Genomic DNA, 18,218 nt, shown 5'->3' on the forward strand with positions numbered 1-18,218 from the left:
TAAGGAACACCGCAATTTTATTTCATTGAAATCTTGAGCATTCTCCATCTGGCAACAGCTTCAATTGATTTTTCATGGGGGACACCTGAAGTTCCCACTGAAACTAATGGAAGGTGGAAAGCTCAGCATCATGATTAACTAAAAAACTTAAATATACTTGCACAAAATAAAAAGGTTTTAATAAACACATATTATGCTAACAAGGCTTAAACTGTTAAAATTGACCAACTCGAGTTCGTATGGCTTGCGTAGTGGGGGAAAGGTTTTAGATAAAAATAAAAATGCCTTAACTTGCCATCTCGCCTCAAAACAAAGAACAGGAAACTAATGTTGCCCCAAGGTAGAATATGCAAGATTTATAATACCATAAATCACACATTTTATACAGCTGTGTATGATAGTTTGCAAGCACATTGAGCAGAAGAGTTCATTCTCATGATCTTTTCGTTTGTTTTCATGCTCCATCATCAGAGGTGGCTGCTCGGTATCTGTAGCAATAGAGCTTGTTGTCTGCACCACCACTCAACAGCAACTATAGAGCAAGGAAGAAAAATCTAGTTATAATGAGACAATATTCAGAAACATTCATTTCGTTTCAGAGCACAATTCAAAGTGTTGGTGTTGATCTTTAAAGCCCTAAACGGCCTCGGTCCAGTATACCTGAAGGAGCGTTTCCACCTCTATCATTCTACCCGGACACTGAGGTCTAGTGCCAAGGGCCTTCTGGTGGTTCCCTCGCTGCGAGAAGCCAAGTTCAAGGGAACCAGGCAGAGGGCCTTCTCGGTAGTGGCACCCGCACTATGGAACGCCCTCCTACCAGATGTCAAAGAGAAAAATAACTACCAAACGTTTAGAAGACATCTGAAGGCAGCCCTGTTTAGGGAAGCTTTTAATGTTTAATAGGTTATTGTATTTTAGTGTTTTATTGGAAGCCGCCCAGAGTGGCTGGGGAAACCCAGCCAGATGGGTGGGGTATAAATAATAAATTATTGTTGTTGTCTCCCCTCATCTAGACCAAGTAAAAACGTATATATACAGTGGTCCCTTGATTCCCGAATGGCTTAGCTGGCGAATAAATTGGCTCCCAAACACAGCAAACCTGGAAATAAGTGTTCCGGTTTGCGAATGTTTTTGGGAAGCCAAACGTCTGACGCGGCTTCCAATTAAGTGCAGGAAGCTCCTGCAGCCAATCGGAAGCTGCGCCTTGGTTTTTGAACGGTTTCAGGAGTCGAACGGATTAGGTTCGAGAACCTGTACCAGGAAAAACAATTTTTCATCAGAACTTGCATAAGAAACACAAGGCATGGTATCACAGATTTGCAGGTGCTTAATGCAAAGGAAGGAGTATATAGGGAAAAGTTAATTCATATCCTGGCTTATTAAGCAGACATATGATTAATACAGCCAATTGTGCCTTGGAACGTTGCCTGCCTTAATGTTAGGAACAGAAACTTCACAATGTCTTAAATCCACAATATAAAGAGAAGCAGCACAAAATGCTATAAACAAAAAACAGCTGGTCATGTGGCATGATATCTAACATCAGCATCCCAAAAGAGAAAGGACTTCCACTTGTGCAACCAGACTTCGTGTCCCTGTCCCTTCTCTCGATCCATTCTGCAGGCTTGGGGGGAAAACCCAGAACAGGTTTCGGGGCACAAGGGGAGAGGAAGTCCCATTGCACAGGCAGGTATTTGCAGTAACAAGACTTTGTTGGACGTAACCCAAAGTTTATGCAAAATCACATACATTCTTTCAAGTAGTTTTAAGATAAATCACTTTCACAAGTTGAACCTTTGGTGTTCTGCACTGCATAAGTAATGAATATTTATAAATCACTACACTTATCCAACTAAATAAACAACATCTGCTGCAAAGATACTTCGGTTTCCACCCAATTCCTGTTCCTGACTAAGTTCTTACCCCTGATTCTGTCCATTCCACACACAAAACCTTGTCTTCATGAGCAGCCAAGTCATAGAGAGGTGCCTTGCAACTATAGGAAACAGAAAATAAGACAGCCATACTAGTTATATTACATGGAAATAAAAGCATTCTGATGGCTAATTGCTGAAATCAGCCAGCAAATTCCTTCTATATAAACTTCCCCTCCTACTCTCATTCTTCTGTCAACCTTTCGGTAAGATCCAATTGCAGAAGACTCTTATTGTCATTCAATCAAGAACTTCTGCTGGCACAAGGTTTGGGGTGGAGGGAGGTGGTGGCAATTTTTGCAGATTTCCCATTCCTCCTCCAGCCCCCTAGAAATTGGGACCAGAAAATTTGGGGAAGAACATGGGAGGTGGTGATGAACACTGCAGGATGAATCAACAAAAATATCTTCCTCACTTCCATCAGTGGGAGAAAAATTCCTCTCCTGGGATGCTTCTGCAAAGTCAGGGTCCAAACTACAATTTCACTTTTGGAATTATGCACACTGCCTACATACTGCCTTTAACCATAAGCAAGTGCTGATTTTGACCTCTAGAGCGCTATACTGCTCAGGACTCCAATACCTCAAGGACCATCTCTTCCCATATGAACTAGCTGAGACACTATGGTCTTCATCAAAGGCCCTTCTCTGTGTGCCCCACTCAAGGAAGATAAGGGTGACCACATATGAACAGGCCTTTTCATTGGTGGCCTCCCATCCAACGAATGTTTTTGGAGGGAGATGTGCCTGGCACTATCCTTGTCAGTCTCTAGGTGCCAGGCTAAAACCTTTTTGTTTACCCAGGCCTTTGGCTACTTGATCTTGTTCCTCACAGTGATCCTCCTCTTTCAGTGGGGTGGGTAAGACTTGTCCTTATTAATAATGTGTTTCTGGATGAGCATTTTAATGTATTTTGCATTGTTCACTGTTTTAATTCTTTTTATTCTTCTGAACTGCTTTTATGTATTGCATTCTACCTTGCCAAGTCACTTTGAGACTTCATGGTGTATAAAGCAACTGGTAAATGCAATAGATTAAAAAACCCACTTTCCTGCTGTGCCATAATCCTTAGAAAAACAGAATTGCATCAAACACAATGCTTAGGGAGACATTTGCAGGTGCAGAACTAATATTGATGAGAATATTGCTAAAATCAGACTTAAGATCTAGCTAGAACCCTTCAAATCAATATCAATTGCCCTAAATATTCAAATATTCAATTGCCCTAAAATATTCAAATATTCAAAATATTCAATATCAATTGCCCTAAATACTCTATAGTGACATTTCTTCAGTTTGTGTGCCATCCAGTAACACAAATCCATATGGCAAAAGTTCAACAAAAACCCAGGGTTTAAAGTTTACCTTCTTGTGTCCCAGAGTTTGACAACATTGTCTAAAGAACCAGAGATGAGCTGTTGCTCGTGTGTTGGTGACCACTTCACTGATGTCACCCAGCCAGTATGTGAGGTAAGAGAAAGCAGTACCAAAGAACCATCTGAAAAGAGGCAGACAAGTCTCACTAGCCACAACTGATGAGTCACACAAAACACTTAAAATTTTTACAAGCATACAGCAGGGTGAGAGTGAGTATGCAATGGATACAAAAATAGTAATAACATTTGTGCTGAAATCAAACCAAGTAGGAGACAACGACCACTCCCTAGGCCACTACTGAGATGAAATGTTTCTTTACAATGACCAAAACAAATGTTTATTAAAAGTAGCACATTAGTGATATAATCAGTAAAAACAGGACATCTGCAAGCCAGATGAAGGAATTAGGAAGTTGTCATATACCAGGTCAGATTTTTTTATCCACCTAGCCCAAATTTGTGTACCGAGACTGGCAGCTGCTCTCCAATGTCTCAGGCAAAAGAAGAAGAATAATTTATCATTTATACCCTGCCCATCTGGCTGAGTTTCCCCAGCTAATCTGGGCGGCTTCCAATCGAGTGTTAAAAACAATACAGCATTAAATATTAAAAACTTCCCTAAACAGGGCTGCCTTCAGATGTCTTTTAAAGATAGCTACTTATTTCCTTCACATCTGAAGGGAGGGCGTTCCACAGGGCAGGTGCCACTACCGAGAAGGCCCTCTGTCTGGTTCCCTGTAACCTCATATAACTTACAACCTGTTTCTTCCTAACTAGAGGTGCCAGAGACTGGACCAGAGACATTGTGTATGGTGAAAGCTTGTCCTCTAACACTGAGTTATAATCCCTGCATGTAGAGAGCTTTACAAACGCTGCCATAACCACTGCATAGAAGTGGAAGATTATAGCAGCTCTTCCTGAGTCTGGGTTACCAAAGTATGCCACCAGTCAATCAGGGTTGGGAAGCCTCACCAGAAAATTTATTCGAAAGCATGTATGTACAGCTCAATAAATGCATGAAATAATAATAATTTTAAAAACGTAACGTGTGTGTGTGTGTGTGTGTGTGTACCTATGCAAAAATTCTCTCGTGAATATACATTCTGTTCTACCCACCTTTGGTACGAGGGTCCCATAACCTAATGTGTCTGTCAGTGCTTCCAGAGGCTAAACGCCGACACAATGGCGAGTAGGATATAGAGTTGAACACTTTGTTTCCAGTCTATGGAAAAATAAGAGTAGAAAGAAGCAGGGTGGATTTAAATCGCTAGTCAGTAAGACTTGATTTAAATCAAAAAATTTTAAAGAAAGACTCATTCTTGCTGGTATAATCTGAATATTTACAACCAGATGAAAGTTTCATTTTTGGAATAATAAATTTCCGAGTAGTTTTTACAGCTATATCAAAAATTGCTGATTTGCTTATACTATTGGAAATACATAGACAAATAGTTATGAAATTATTGTGAGTTTTAATGAGTTAACTGTTTACATTTGGACAACTTTTCTGCTGTACTTTATTGGAAGGAGAAAAACAATCATTTCCTTAATAACCATTTAAACAATTTATTTAACTAAAACAATAACATTATAGCATATGTATCCATGTTTGTTAACTGATGTGGTTAAACTTTTTTTAAAAAAAACACACCTTAAACTGAGTTTAGCACACATGAAAAACTTAAAACAAATCCTTATTTCCTTATGAATAGCCTTTGGACTATAATGTAACTTAAATAGAAAGCTATCTTTAGAAAGATTTTTCTACCAAAAGCATTTTATTTTAAAAATCCAATTTATATAAAAAAATCTGATTTAAATTTTAAAAATCAGATTTTTTAAAAAAAAATCATTGATTTTTATCCACCCTGAGTAGAAGTAATTAATGAATTGCTCTTTAGACTTTGTACAAAATTCTTTGTTGAAGGCAGTTAAGCAATCTGAGAAATGGCAAACTTGGTTTGCAAGAGAACTCACCAAAGTGGATTTGAGGCCCCCCGTTTCAACATCCCACACCTTAATTGTGTGGTCCCATGAAGCACTGCATATTTCGTCTGTATCTGACCAAAGTACAGAAGAGACCGATTCTGTATGACCAGAGAGGGTTGTAACAGGAATCTAGACAGGAAAAATAAATATTGGGAGGATATGGTTATTGAAATATTTCATTTTGTGAAATGAGCTTGTTCACCAACACTGTTAAGTCTATAGATATACAGTGGTACCTTGAATTAAGAACTTAATTCGTTCTGGAGGTCTGTTCTTAACCTGAAACTGTTCTTAACCTGAAGCACCACTTTAGCTAATGGGGCCTCCTGCTGCTGCCGCGCTGCTGCTGCACAATTTCTGTTCTCATCCTGAAGCAAAGTTCTTAACCCGAGGTAGTATTTCTAGGTTAGCGGAGTCTGTAACCTGAAGCGTATGTAACCCGAGGTACCACTGTACTATAGGAATTGCTCCCAATGTGAATGGGATTGATGCAGGCAAAGACGAAAGCTGCACGCTGCCCTTGCGACTTCACCCGCAAGTTGCAGATAAGATCCAAGAGCTAGTGTCTCAAGGAATAGAACAAGTCTACGCAGTGAGGAAACAGTTATGGTAAGTCTTTGTAGTCTCTACACCAGGCTTACTCAGACTCGGCCCTCCAGATGTTTTGGAACTACAATTCCCATCATCCCTGACCACTGGTCCTGTTAGCTAGGGATCATGGGAGTAGTAGGCCAAAAACATCTGGAGGGCTGAGTTTACTTATGCCGTCTCTACACAACACACTTGGGTTATGACACAGCGCCCGCTCCCCGCCCTGATTTATACATTTTGGCTCTTTTGAGAGTGGAATGTGGTTGCACAGATCCTTCCCATATATCAAGGTAGGTAGGTGCTTTTCAAACCAATTGGGAAGAGCACCCCAGAGACCTGTAGTAAACCTCTAGTCCCTAAGCCTATAGCATAGAAACTTACTACTTTATTATCCATACATGAGATTTTTCAAGAGGCCAAAGTATGGGCTAAGTTGTAGTTTTTCTTACACAGCACAGAAGAGAAAGCTTTACATACTGGTAATATCTATACAGTGGTATCTCGGGTTAAGAACTTAATTTGTTCTGGAGGTCCATTCTTAACCTGAAACTGTTCTTAACCTGAAGCACCACTTTAACTAATGGGGCCTCCCGCTGCCGCCGTGCGATTTCTGTTCTCATCCTGAGGTAAAGTTCTTTACCCAAGGTACTATTTCTGGGTTAGTGGAGTCTGCACCTGAAGCATATTTAACCTGAAGCGTATGTAACCCGAGGTACCACTGTACTATAGGAATTGCTCCCAGGTAAATGTGCATGGGATCGTGCTATTTCCCTCCATTTCAACCCACTGGAGTTGGCTCCAGGGCTCAGTAGACTTATTGCAGCAGCTCTCTCCCTTGGCAACTGCAGCTGCCATCTTAGTTCCCCCCCCCCAAAAAAGCAATGCCTTTATAATAATAAAGTATTATTATTAAGCTGTTGATCTCTCTCAAAACAGTGACCACGGTGCTATCAAATCCTGCATATATATAAAAGGACAAGTGCCAGGCACATCTAACTTGGATGGCTCAAAAGGGGTTTAGACAAATTCATGGATGGCAATAGATGATTACCAGTCATGGCTGTGTACCAGCTTCAGTACTGAAGACTATATGCCTCAAAATACTGGGGGACACAAGCAGAAAGGAAGCTGTAGCACTCAAGTCCTGCTTGTAGTTTCCCATGTACATCTGATTGGCCAACATGAGAATAGGAGCCTGGACTACATGGTCCTTTGATCTGACTCAGCAGGGCTTTTCTCATGCCCAAGTGGAACTTACAGAGCACTGCAATTTGGGGAAACTAAGGCAAATGTCACAACTGCAGCCAGCAGGTCCCTGGAAGTATTAGCTGGCTGCTAGCCCGAACCCCACATCCCCTCAAAGGAATTTCTACACAATCCAGGTTTATCTTACTCTTGTTAGTCCCAGCTGCTCAGTTTTCTGCTTTTTCCTTGGTCTGTTTGCCGCCTCCTCCGTTTCCATTTCATCCTCTTCATCTGTAGGCACTGAAATAAAAAAATATGGTCATTTTAACCATATGACCACTCACTGGTCAATCTCCTATTGCTATAAATTGGATCTTTGTAAAAAAAGAATAAATCTAATCATCAACAAATTTGTGATATGAAGAATCACTGATTGGTCCTAATTTACAGGCCGGTCTGCTATTTGCACACATCTTCCCCAAGAACACTGATCAATTGCCATATTAACTCAATTCCACGGAAGCAAGCGTTTTAAGTCACTGGGAGCAATCCAAGTATGAGCTAGATGTCGTCCAATGGGATTAACTTCCAAATAAAAGCTTTTGGAATTGTGGAGCCATCTTGCTGTAGTCATACTAGTTGCTTAAGGTCAGGTGTGAGTAACCCTGGCTTTTTAGACATTGATGAACTACACCACTTATCATCCCTGACCACTGTTGGGAGCTGATGGGCATTGTAGTTCAGCGACATCTGGAGGGCCAAAGGTTTCCCACACCTGATTTACCGTATTTTTCGCTCTATAGGACGCACCTTTCCCCCTGCAAAAATGAAGGGAAAATGTGTGTGCGTCCTATGGAGTGAATGCAGGCTTTCGCTGAAGCCTGGAGAGCGAGAGGGGTCGCTGCGCACCAACCCCTCTCGCTCTCCAGGCTTCAGGCAGCTATCCGCAAGCCTTTGGAGCGCAGCGGGAGTGCCCGCCGGGCTCCGAAGGCTTGCGGATAGCAGCCTGCAGCCCGGCGAGTGCAGTGCCAACTTCCGCTGCGCTCGCTGGGCTTCAGGCAGCCATCCGCAAGCCTTCTGAGCGCAGCGGGAGTTCGGAAGGCTTGCGGATAGCTGCCTGTTCTGGGAGCTGGGGTCGGGGGAAGCTCCAGGAGCGGCGGCGAGGTTACACTCAATCTTGCTGCCGCTCCTGGACCTGGGGGGGGGGGATAATTCCCCCCTTTATTTCCCCCCTAAAAACTAGGTGTGCCCTATGGTCCGGTGTGCCCTATGGAGCAAAAAATACTAGTAGGTTCCTGTGACATCTTAAATTTTTGTGGCAGAGGTTTTGGGGGCTTCTCTCAGGAACATGAAGTCTTTTGTCCGATTTTTTTTTTTTTTTTTGCATAAGATCAGTTCTCAGATTGAAGATCACAGCCGCAGCACTCCTTGTCCAAGCCTGCAGCTACTGCTAAAATATGGTTTATTACATCCAGATTTGTGGTTTGTTTCCCTCCAGATAATCCATGAGTTGTAACTAAAGTTTACAAGTGATACAAACCACACTCCGATGCAGCACTTAACCCAGCATTTCTCAAACCTGAGTCTCCAGCTGTTGTTGGTGTACAGCTCCCACCATCCCTAGCTAGCAGGATAATAATAATAATAATAATAATAATAATAATAATAATAATAATAAAAAATTATTATTTATTATTTATACCCCACCCATCTGGCTGGTTTTCCCCAGCCACTCTGGGCAGCTCCCACCAGAATATTAAAAATACGCTAAAACATTAGACATTAAAAACTTCCCGAAACAGGGCTACCTTCAGATGTCTTCTTAAAATCAGATAGTTGTTTATTTCCAGGGTGAGTGCCACTACCAAGAAGGCCCTCTGCCTGGTTCCCTATAACCTCACTTCTCGCAGGGAGGGAACCACCAGAAGGCCCTTGGAGCTGGACCTCAGTGTCTGGGTTGCATGATGTGAGTGGAGACGCTCCTTCAGGTATACTGGGCCAAGGCAGTTTAGGGCTTTAAAGGTCAGCACCAACACTTTGAATTGTGCTCAGAAACGTACTGGGAGGCAGGACTGGTGTTATATGGTATTGGCGGCCACTCCCAGTCACCAGCCTAGCTGCTGCATTTTGAATTAGTTGTAGTGGTCAACAATGATGGAGCTGTAATCCTACAACAGCCGGGGGCCCAACTTTGAGAAACACTGACTTAAACCAAACCATGGCTTAGCACTGGTTAACGTGGTGGCAGCAGGGCCAGCGAAGGAGCACTGCGGTTGTGATCTTCACTTGGAGAGCCTGCACGTTTACTTGTTTGCAATAACTACTGTCTGGCAAACCAGGTCACCATGGCCTGTCCTTCGATAGCCACTATTTCCCCATGTGTAGCAGAAGTGGGGCCATGCTCCTAGCCCTGATCCCAATGTTAAATCCTATTTTCCAGGCTTCTCTCTGCCTTCCTGTGTTGAACGCAACATCTAGCAAGGAAGCCCTTCATGTAAACAGCGGCTTATGCACATGGGCTCCAGGCGAATCGGACATCCTCATAATCTGGCGAGATTGAGATGGAAGCAGGCCCTGTTCCTACATACGAGTTAAGCACATCGCTAGGACTTTGAGGTATGTTTTTATGGAGCTACGAGACAGACACTGGGTTACAGGTGGCCTGCGCAGTTCACACATTAATTGAACCTAACCCCTATGGCGAAACGAAGTATTCTCCAAACTCACAGGACTGATATACATACACACGTGGGAATATACAATTCTGCAACACAGCACCCCATTTTGAACTTCTTGTGCAGTTAGCAAAAGTATTTGCATGCAGCTCCAAACTGCAATGTCTGGGGCAGCTTCAGTTTGGAAAAAAAAAAGGTGGTTCAGGTTCACAAAAAGAAGGGTGCGCCCACATGTAAACCACTCAGAGGTTTCATTTACAAATAGGCAGTATACAAATCCTGTTAAATAAATTAATGTATCGTAAGCATGCAGAGTTGTAGACAAAGGAGCTGGGAGTTATTAGATGAAAGGTCAAAGGAAGCACATAAGTTAAACACTGATCTTACCTGCAGACCAGATCTTTAGCATCTTATCCCAGGATCCACTGCAAAACTAAACACACCACAAAAGAGTTTTCAACAAAAATGGCACATTTTAGCTAGCTATCGTTTGTGATGCGCAAGTTACCCAAAGCTTGATTTCAGAACAGGCTTAACTCAAGTGAGTCACTGTGTTTTTTCCATATATAAGACACCCACATAAGACGCCCCTATTTTTTTGAACACAAAATTAAGAAATTGGGCCAGAGGCCAAGCCCGAACCTGAGTCTGGGTTACCCGTGCCAGAGCCCAAGTCTGAACCACAACCTGGGCCGCCAGCACCACAGCTTGAACCCGAGCCCAGGCCACCCATACCAGAGCCCAAACCCCTGTGCATTCAACATCCGAGTATAAGATGACCCCCAAATTTTGACTAAAATCTTTTAGCAAAAAACATTGTCTTATAGATGGGAAAATACGGTAAAATAGGCTTGATTTGACTCCAAACCAGATTCAAACAAGAATGAGCTTTTACATTTTATTTAAAATATCTTGAGGCTGAAAGTTACAGATAGGTAGCCGTGTTGGTCTGCCATAGTCAAAACAAAAAAAATTCCTTCCAGTGCATGCACACGAAAGCTCATACCAAGAACTAACTTAGTTGGTCTTTAAGGTGCTACTGGAAGGAATTTTTTTTTGTTTTGACTTGAGGCTGAAAGGACCTTCCTCTGTCTTCAGCTAAACAATTCCTCACCAAAATAATTCCCCATGGTTTTACTGGAGAATAGAAAATCAGGAAGTGGGGGAGGGAGGGAGGGAGGGAGGGAAAGAGATGGATGCCCCATGCCATAATTTCACATCTCTGAGTGTTTACAGAGGGTGGTGAACACAGCACATGATATCATGGGCTGTCCCCTGAGCCCGCTAGATGACATCGCAAGGGATCGTTGCCTTAGGAGACCGAGAAAAATTCTCAGGGAGGATTCACACCCCAGCCAGCACCTCTTTAATATTCTACCCTCGGGCAGGAGATATAGAAGTATAATCAGTCATACCAACAGGCTAAAAAACAGTTTCTACCCGTGGGCTGTTAGGCTACTGATCGGAAAATAATAATAGTGCAACTGACTTTCGGGGTTGGTGTGTTGTGCAACAAGCACACAAAGTGCAATGAGATTGAGTGTTTGTGGCGGGGGGGGGAGACTTGGTTAATTTCATTGTACACAGGTTGTACGTTGACATTAAAGGTATTATTATTATTATTATTATTATTATTATTAGTGCAAGGCTTCCAGTTATCAGAAGATGGAGAGCAGATGCTATAGTGTTGCCTTTTATGTGAAACAACATCAACTGCCTCAGCTGCTTGGGTGAGAGGGAGGGAAGAAAGGGAAGTCAATATAACTTACTTTAGTCCTTGAGCCATCCACAGCGACAGATTCTACACTTCCTGCATGTCCTCTGCAGCAGTGAAGGGCCTTCACTTTGTTCTTTTCTACATTCCATTCCCACAGCAGGATAGTCTGGTCCATCGATGCACTAAGCAGCAGGCAGGACAAACTATCTGAGGGACACAGGCATAGCAAACAGGTTCATACAGCAGTTTTTCCCCAAACCAACCCTCTCCTAATTCTCCCAACCCGCTCAAATATGATGAAGCGTTTACAAAACAATTAAAAACAGGCCGAGGATGGGATCAATTTGGAGCTGAGGCAATACAGAAGGATATCACAGGGCTGCTGGGAATGTAGAAGTAAACAGAATATGACGGTCACTCATACACATTTCTAGTTTAATGGCCATGAATGCAGTCAGAGGCATCAGTATAACATCAGCCAGCCCTGTTTAGGGAAGTTTTTAACCCTTGAAGTTTTATTCTGTTTTTAATGTTATGTTGAAAGCTGCCCAGAGTGGCTGGGGAAACCCAGTCAGATGGGCAGGGTAGAAATAAATTATTATTATTATTATTACCCAATGGGACTTTGATCCTGAGGCCTTTGTTTCAACACAAAACTGCCACATAGTGCGGCAACAATTGCACAGGAGGAATTGCAAAGAAGAGTGGAATTTGAGAGGTGGCTAGGTTATTCTGATGCAGCGAAAGCAAAAATTGTTAAGTCTTTAAGGTGTCACGTTCTGTGTTGGATTTCAGTTTGGAAATAACTGAACAATTCGGGGTGGCAAGTTTTCTGTGAAATTTATTTAAGCTGAAACCCCAGAGTAAACTCTACTTACCTTTTTTGACCCAGGCCACATCTTTAACCACATCTACATGTCCAGCAAGCGTCATTATGGGTTTGCCTTCTACTGACCAAATCCGAGATGTCTGGTCATAGGAACCTGTCAATATCCTATGGAATTTAGAAGCAAAAAGCCTGCTTGGTGGTTGTCTATAGTTCTTCATAGGATACATCTACTTTATGGGCTTTAATCGGGCACTTGACACAGTGTGCAATTTCAATTTTTTTGGAATATGATGCTGAAATATGATGTTTGTTAATGAAGAATCCTTTCCCAGCAAGTCACTTGGGCTATAGAGATTCTGAATGGAAAATAATATGTTTATTTAAAAGACAGATGGGAAAGGAGGAAAAGAATGGATAAACTGACGCTGTGCCTTCAACATGGTGAGTGAAATAAAACAAGACGAAAGAAAAATGGATACAAAAACTTACGGAATACGCAGAAATGGCAAAACTTACCAGAAAAATAAGAAACCAAGGTAACAAACTTTTTATAAAAGAATGGAACTGGTTTATTGAATATTTACAAAGAAACTGTAAACAGATAAGGACATTGGCAGGATCATTGTAATAACCTGCAGTTTTATAAGATGATATATTTAAAGCAGATGAATAAATGAGTAAACTAAGTTAATTTGGAATATGCAGAAAATATATATATAAAATTTAAGGAACTGCAGAAAGAGGGGGAAGGAAGCCAAGTTTTGGAATGTTAGGTAAAGGTAAAGGTACCCCTGCCTGTACGGGCCAGTCTTGACAGACTCTGGGGTTGTGCGCCCATCTCACTTAAGAGGCCAGGGGCCAGCGCTGTCCGGAGACACTTCCAGGTCACGTGGCCAGCGTGACAAAGCTGCATCTGGCGAGCCAGAGCTGCACACGGAAACGCCGTTTACCTTCCCGCTGGTAAGCAGTCCCTATTTATCTACTTGCACCCGGAGGTGCTTTCGAACTGCTAGGTTGGCAGGCGCTGGGACCGAGCAGCGGGAGCGCACCCCGCCGCAGGGATTCGAACCGCCGACCTTTCAATCGGCAAGTCCTAGGCGCTGAGGCTTTAACCCACAGCGCCACCTGCGTCCCTTTTGGAATGTTAAATGATTGTAAAATCACTGAAATGTATAGGACCCTCGTACCTACGGGACTGCCTCTCCTGGTATGTCCCACAGAGGGACTTACGGTCTTCAAATAAAAACATCCTGAAGGTCCCAGGTCACAGAGAGGTTAGGCTGGCCTCAACTAGAGCCAGGGCTTTTTCAGCTGTGGCTCTAATCTGGTGGAACGCTCTGTCACAAGAGACTAAGGCCCTGTGGGACTTGACATCTTTCCGCAGGGCCTGCAAGACAGAGCTGTTCCTCCAGGCCTTTGGCCAGGGCACAGCCTGACTCCCTCCTTTGGCAATCTAGACAGAATTTTATCCTGATGGTTGCCTTCAATTTGAGTTGAATTAATTCTAATGAAATGATTTTAGTATGTTGTATTTTATTGTTGTTAGCCGCCCTGAGCCCGGCCTCGGCTGGGGAGGGCGGGATATAAATAAAATTTATTACTATTATTATTATTAGAAATGAAAAATCATAAATAAAAAAAGAAATAATGCAAGGCGATATCTTACAGGCAGTAAGTCAGACAAAAGAGATTAGGAAAGAAGTAGCATGTCTCCCTTACCATTCTTCTGTAGCTTCAATAGAACTGATCCAATCATCATGGAGCATGCATTCTTCAGGTTGAGGAGCCGTGTATTTTTCAACATACTCTATTGCTACTACTTCTTCCTGCGCACACAAAACACGTCAAGGGAAAGGATCAGCCAGTGAGATTTCAGAGGAAAATTTCCTCTGCAGCAGAGGAGGCTTCACAAGGACTGTGGCTTCTGCTTAGCACCGAGGGCTCCTCTTTTAAATTGTTTTCAATTTTTATCTGTGTTGCTTTAAATGAGACCACCTTGGCTGTGAGCCCTGGAAGACCTGCTTTGACGTGCTTTTGAACTGCTAGATTGGCAGGAGCAGGGACCAAGCAATGGGAGCTCACCCCGTCACGGGGATTTGAACCGCCAACCTTCTGATCGGCAAGTCCTAGGCTCAGTGGTTTAACCCACAGCGCCACCCGCGCCCCGCACTTATATACTTATTTAAGATTATGATTTGTATGCTGCTTAGCAAAAGCCATATATAGATATTGAAAACAAAACAAGGTGGTCTCTTATAAGAAATCCTTATTTTCTTCCAGTTCCCTCCACCCCTGAAAGCAAGGGGGCAAATTACCTGACCAGATCCTGGCTAATTCAGGTATAGTAAGGAACTCAATTCTGGGGCCTCTCAGGAGAATGGAAGGGCTTTTTGGTCCATGCATTCAAGGTAATCTCTGCTGCTGGAATGCCTCGTTCTGGGGCCTTACACTGGCTACTGCAAGCAGCAGACCTGTGTCTTATGGGAACAACAGAGGCCTCTGCAGCAGACATCTGCTCCCAACTGCAGACGAACTTTTAACCAATCCTAAGCCCCCCTCTAGGGGACACAAGTGGTGCTGTGGGTTAAACCACAAAGCCTAGGGCTTGCCGATCAGAAGGTTGGCAGTTCGAATCTCTGCAACGGGGTGAGCTCCCGTTGCTCGGCCCCTGCTCCTGTCAACCTAGCAGTTCGAAAGCATATCATAGTGCAAGTAGATAAATAGGTACTGCTCCGGCGGAAAGGTAAACGGCGTTTCCGTGTGCTGCTCTGGTTCGCCAGAAGTGGCTTAGTCATGCTGGCCACATGACCCGGAAGTTGTACGCCGGCTCCCACGGCCAATAAAACGAGACGAGCGCCGCAACCCCAGAGTCGGTCACGACTGGACCTAATGATCAGGGGTCCCTTTACCTTTACCTTTAAGCCCCCTCTAGCTAGCAGCTCTGGAGGCTAGAATTGCTCTGTCATACACTTGCAAGCTAGACAGCCCAATACAATAATTGGGAGTTTTGCACAAATTTAAGTGGATGATTCTCTATTTATTACTCTCATAATCCAGAGCCTATACTCTATACATACACACCCACACCCACACCAATGACTTACAGTTGAGATATTTTCCACTTCCATGTGCTTCACCAGGGACATGCGCAAAAACTGTCCGTTGATAAGGAAATCAAATTCTACATATTTGTGGCCTTCTAGAGACAAAGAAAACACAAAGTGTCAGGTTGCACAGCTTATATGAAACACTCAGAAGATGCAGTTTGCACTGTACATTTGAGGAGGCTTGGTGAATTATGTCTAAAATGTAGCCTTCAGTTATTCCTGTACAATACACACTCATATTACCAAATTATCACAGGCCACCAAACTTTATCCGGGGAGAACAAAAATTTGTTAGCAGATAAGATTTAGCTCTCCAAACCAGAAGTTATATCACTGATACACATTACATATTCAGCAAATTGGATGTTCCAAGTGTAATATTCTTTGAACCCCTAGACATAACACAGTTTTCTGGCCAAGCAATCATGAGGAAACAAAAAATAATGAGAGATTGTGCAGAGATTTTGTCTCTTTGAACATGTACCCAAGGAAGGCAAGGGCCAACTTTCTGGACAAGAAACTTACTGTGTGAAATGGCCCTGTGACCACAGCAGGAACACAACTGGGTACCACAGTGAGAGTCAGTATAATGAAGTAGGCAGTACTAATTTGATGTGTGGGACCCAGGTTCAGATTGCTCCTTGTAAAGATCACTGGAGACCCTTGGCTAAGTCACTGTCTCCCAACCTAGCCCATACGACAAAAAAACTGCTCCAGGGATAAAAGTGTTCTGACACTTTGAGATGAAGCGTGAACTACAAATGTGATAAATAAATAATACATACATAATTACAAATTATCTTGTACCTCAAATTGTGTATCTCCACTCTAGTTTGCTTTGCTAAATAAGATATGCTTTGGGAGGAAGGGTTGAAAATAAATGTAAAAAATTAACATGAGTTTATACGGAATTGGCTGAGGTGATATCTATAGCATCAGGTGTTTAACAGCAAAAATTAATTAAGTCTGTAAAATTGTAAACTGTGATTAGTTGTATGTGTGGTAACCACCCCTACAGACTCCTAAAATTAACTCTCGACTAATAGCAAGGGGGCAAACTTTTAAAACCACTTCCCTCAAACATAAACGTACCATTTTTTGCTTCCAGCAATTTGTTGATAACATTACTGAGATCAGCAACTTCAGAAGCAGCTGGGACAGAGAAAGGAACATCATCTACTACGTATCTGTGGAGAGAAAACAGTTGCACACAGTATTCAGAAAAGGGTAAAATCAATCTCAAACTTCCACCATCGTCTTCATGGGAAATATTATACCTTTTAAGAGCAGAGTCATGTACTATACCATCGTATAGGTATGGTAAAGGACCCCTGGATGGTTAAGTCCAGTCAAATGCGACTATGGGCCCTGCCACCCATATCAAATCCCAGTAACATCTACCCCCAACCTGGATGACTAACCAAACCCAAGAGAACTGTTTTGGAATCAAAGCAAGCAAGCAAGCAAACAAACCATCTGTGGCACTTTAAATGCACTCGGCACTTTTGCCCATTTTACAACATGCACAGATTGCTACCCTCAGGTGCCACAGATAGAAGCATGTTTGAGAGATGGCTGAGGCAAAAAAAACGATGAAATGCAAGCACATGGATACAGATTACACACATATGCATATATCCAATCAACTAAGATGCTTTGCATATAATTTGCTAATTACAGGTAGCAAGCTAATTGGTCTATAACTAGCTGGATTGGATGCAAGGCCCTTTTTGAATATAGGGATGACTACCGCTGTGGCCCAAAGTTTGGGAAATAACCCAGATGAATCAATAAATGAGAATATTACCGCCACCAGGGAGGCCCATCAGTGAGTGTTAAATTCTGGGGGCAAATAATCTACACCTGGTTCTTTAATGTTTCTTAACTGTGAAATAAGATTCTTGACTTCAGTTACAGATACTGGAAGCCAATCTGGTAAGTTTCCAAAAGGTTCTGTTATTTCACCCTGCCCATGATAAGAATGAATGATAATATTGCATACACGTACATATACATCTATATGAATGAATGGCTGAGGCCAAAAGACCGTAAAGTGCAAGAGGCAGGCAACCCAGCAATGCCAAAATGGACTTTGCTTAAGAGCAACGCGGGAGGCAGTGGAGGACAGAGGTGCCTGGCGTTCTCTGGTCCATGGGGTCACGAAGAGTCGGACACGACTAAACGACTAAACAACAACAACAACAACGCTTCAACCACAGTTGCCATTGCTGCGATGACCCAGTTATGCCCTTCCAGACCCCGGCGATGTACTTACTTCGTGTCCTCAGTGAAGAAGCGAGCCTGAAGCTGCGCCATTTCAAAGGCTGGGATATTTCTGTCTCTCCCCAGAATCAGCCGCGCCTGGTCCCACGTGGCTTCAGAGTTGCTTCCGCCCTCTGCCGTGGGGCCGCCGGAGTCGCCTCAGCGAGCGATTAGTTTAGTCTGCCCTTAAAGGTAAAGAACCAGCTTTTATTTTTCTCCCTCTCTTCTCGCCCCCCACTTCCTACATAAGCCACGAAGTCGTTGGGTTGTTGGTTTTCAATTGGTTCCTCCGTGCACAAAAAAGGCGTACACTATATTTTAAAAAATTATATTTCCCTCTCCACTCCACTCCCCATGAATCCTGGGAGCTCCAATTCTGGAGCTACAATTCTCAGGAAATTAGTTTTCAGGGTGGGAAAAATGTACTTTGTGCTGTAAACTTACGCTGGGTGTGCAGCCTGTTATACCTATTTATACCCATCTGAGTTGAAGGAACTTGGGTAAAAATAAAACTCATATATATCTATATCTATTATTATTATTTTCTCTCTCGC

General features: G+C 42.8%; 2 protein-coding genes across 3 annotated transcripts in view; one reads left to right on the forward strand and one right to left on the reverse strand.

The window, feature by feature from the left end:
* Nucleotides 1–17,801, reverse strand: WDR12 (WD repeat domain 12). Of its 2 annotated transcripts, XM_083712031.1 has the most exons (13): nt 17,678–17,801; nt 16,495–16,589; nt 15,400–15,494; nt 14,015–14,121; nt 12,345–12,460; nt 11,519–11,673; nt 10,137–10,182; nt 7,283–7,374; nt 5,287–5,427; nt 4,426–4,531; nt 3,299–3,431; nt 1,924–1,996; nt 1–532 (listed from the first exon to the last, which is right to left on the reverse strand). In XM_083712031.1, exons 1-13 carry the CDS (start codon nt 17,716–17,718, stop codon nt 455–457), a joined length of 1,278 nt encoding a protein of 425 aa, XP_083568157.1. In that variant the 5' UTR covers nt 17,719–17,801; the 3' UTR covers nt 1–454. The 2 variants fall into 2 exon arrangements, with proteins under 2 accessions (XP_083568157.1, XP_083568158.1); XM_083712032.1 differs by lacking the exon at nt 17,678–17,801 and having other exon boundaries at nt 15,400–15,491; nt 16,491–16,589.
* The window catches only part of CARF (calcium responsive transcription factor), a 26,295-nt gene continuing 25,833 nt past the window's right edge, over nt 17,757–18,218 (forward strand). Inside the window, exon 1 of the mRNA XM_083709933.1 lies at nt 17,757–17,856. The gene's annotated coding sequence lies outside the window, so the exon portion shown is untranslated. The remainder of the gene's footprint in view (nt 17,857–18,218) is intronic.

Source organism: Podarcis gaigeae, assembly GCF_964106915.1.
Source record: "Podarcis gaigeae genome assembly, chromosome: 1".
Classification (NCBI taxonomy): Eukaryota; Metazoa; Chordata; class Lepidosauria; order Squamata; family Lacertidae; genus Podarcis; species Podarcis gaigeae.

Excerpts from the sequence above, each read along its gene's own strand:
- WDR12 (XM_083712031.1), bottom strand. The coding sequence starts at position 17,718 with ATGGCGCAGCTTCAGGCTCGCTTCTTCACTGAGGACACGAA. Across the intron at positions 12,461-14,014 it reads ATTGAAGCTACAGAAGAATG|GATATTGACAGGTTCCTATG; the intron begins GTAAGGGAGACA and ends TAAATTCCATAG. Across the intron at positions 1,997-3,298 it reads AAACTCTGGGACACAAGAAG|TTGCAAGGCACCTCTCTATG; the intron begins GTAAACTTTAAA and ends TGTTTCCTATAG.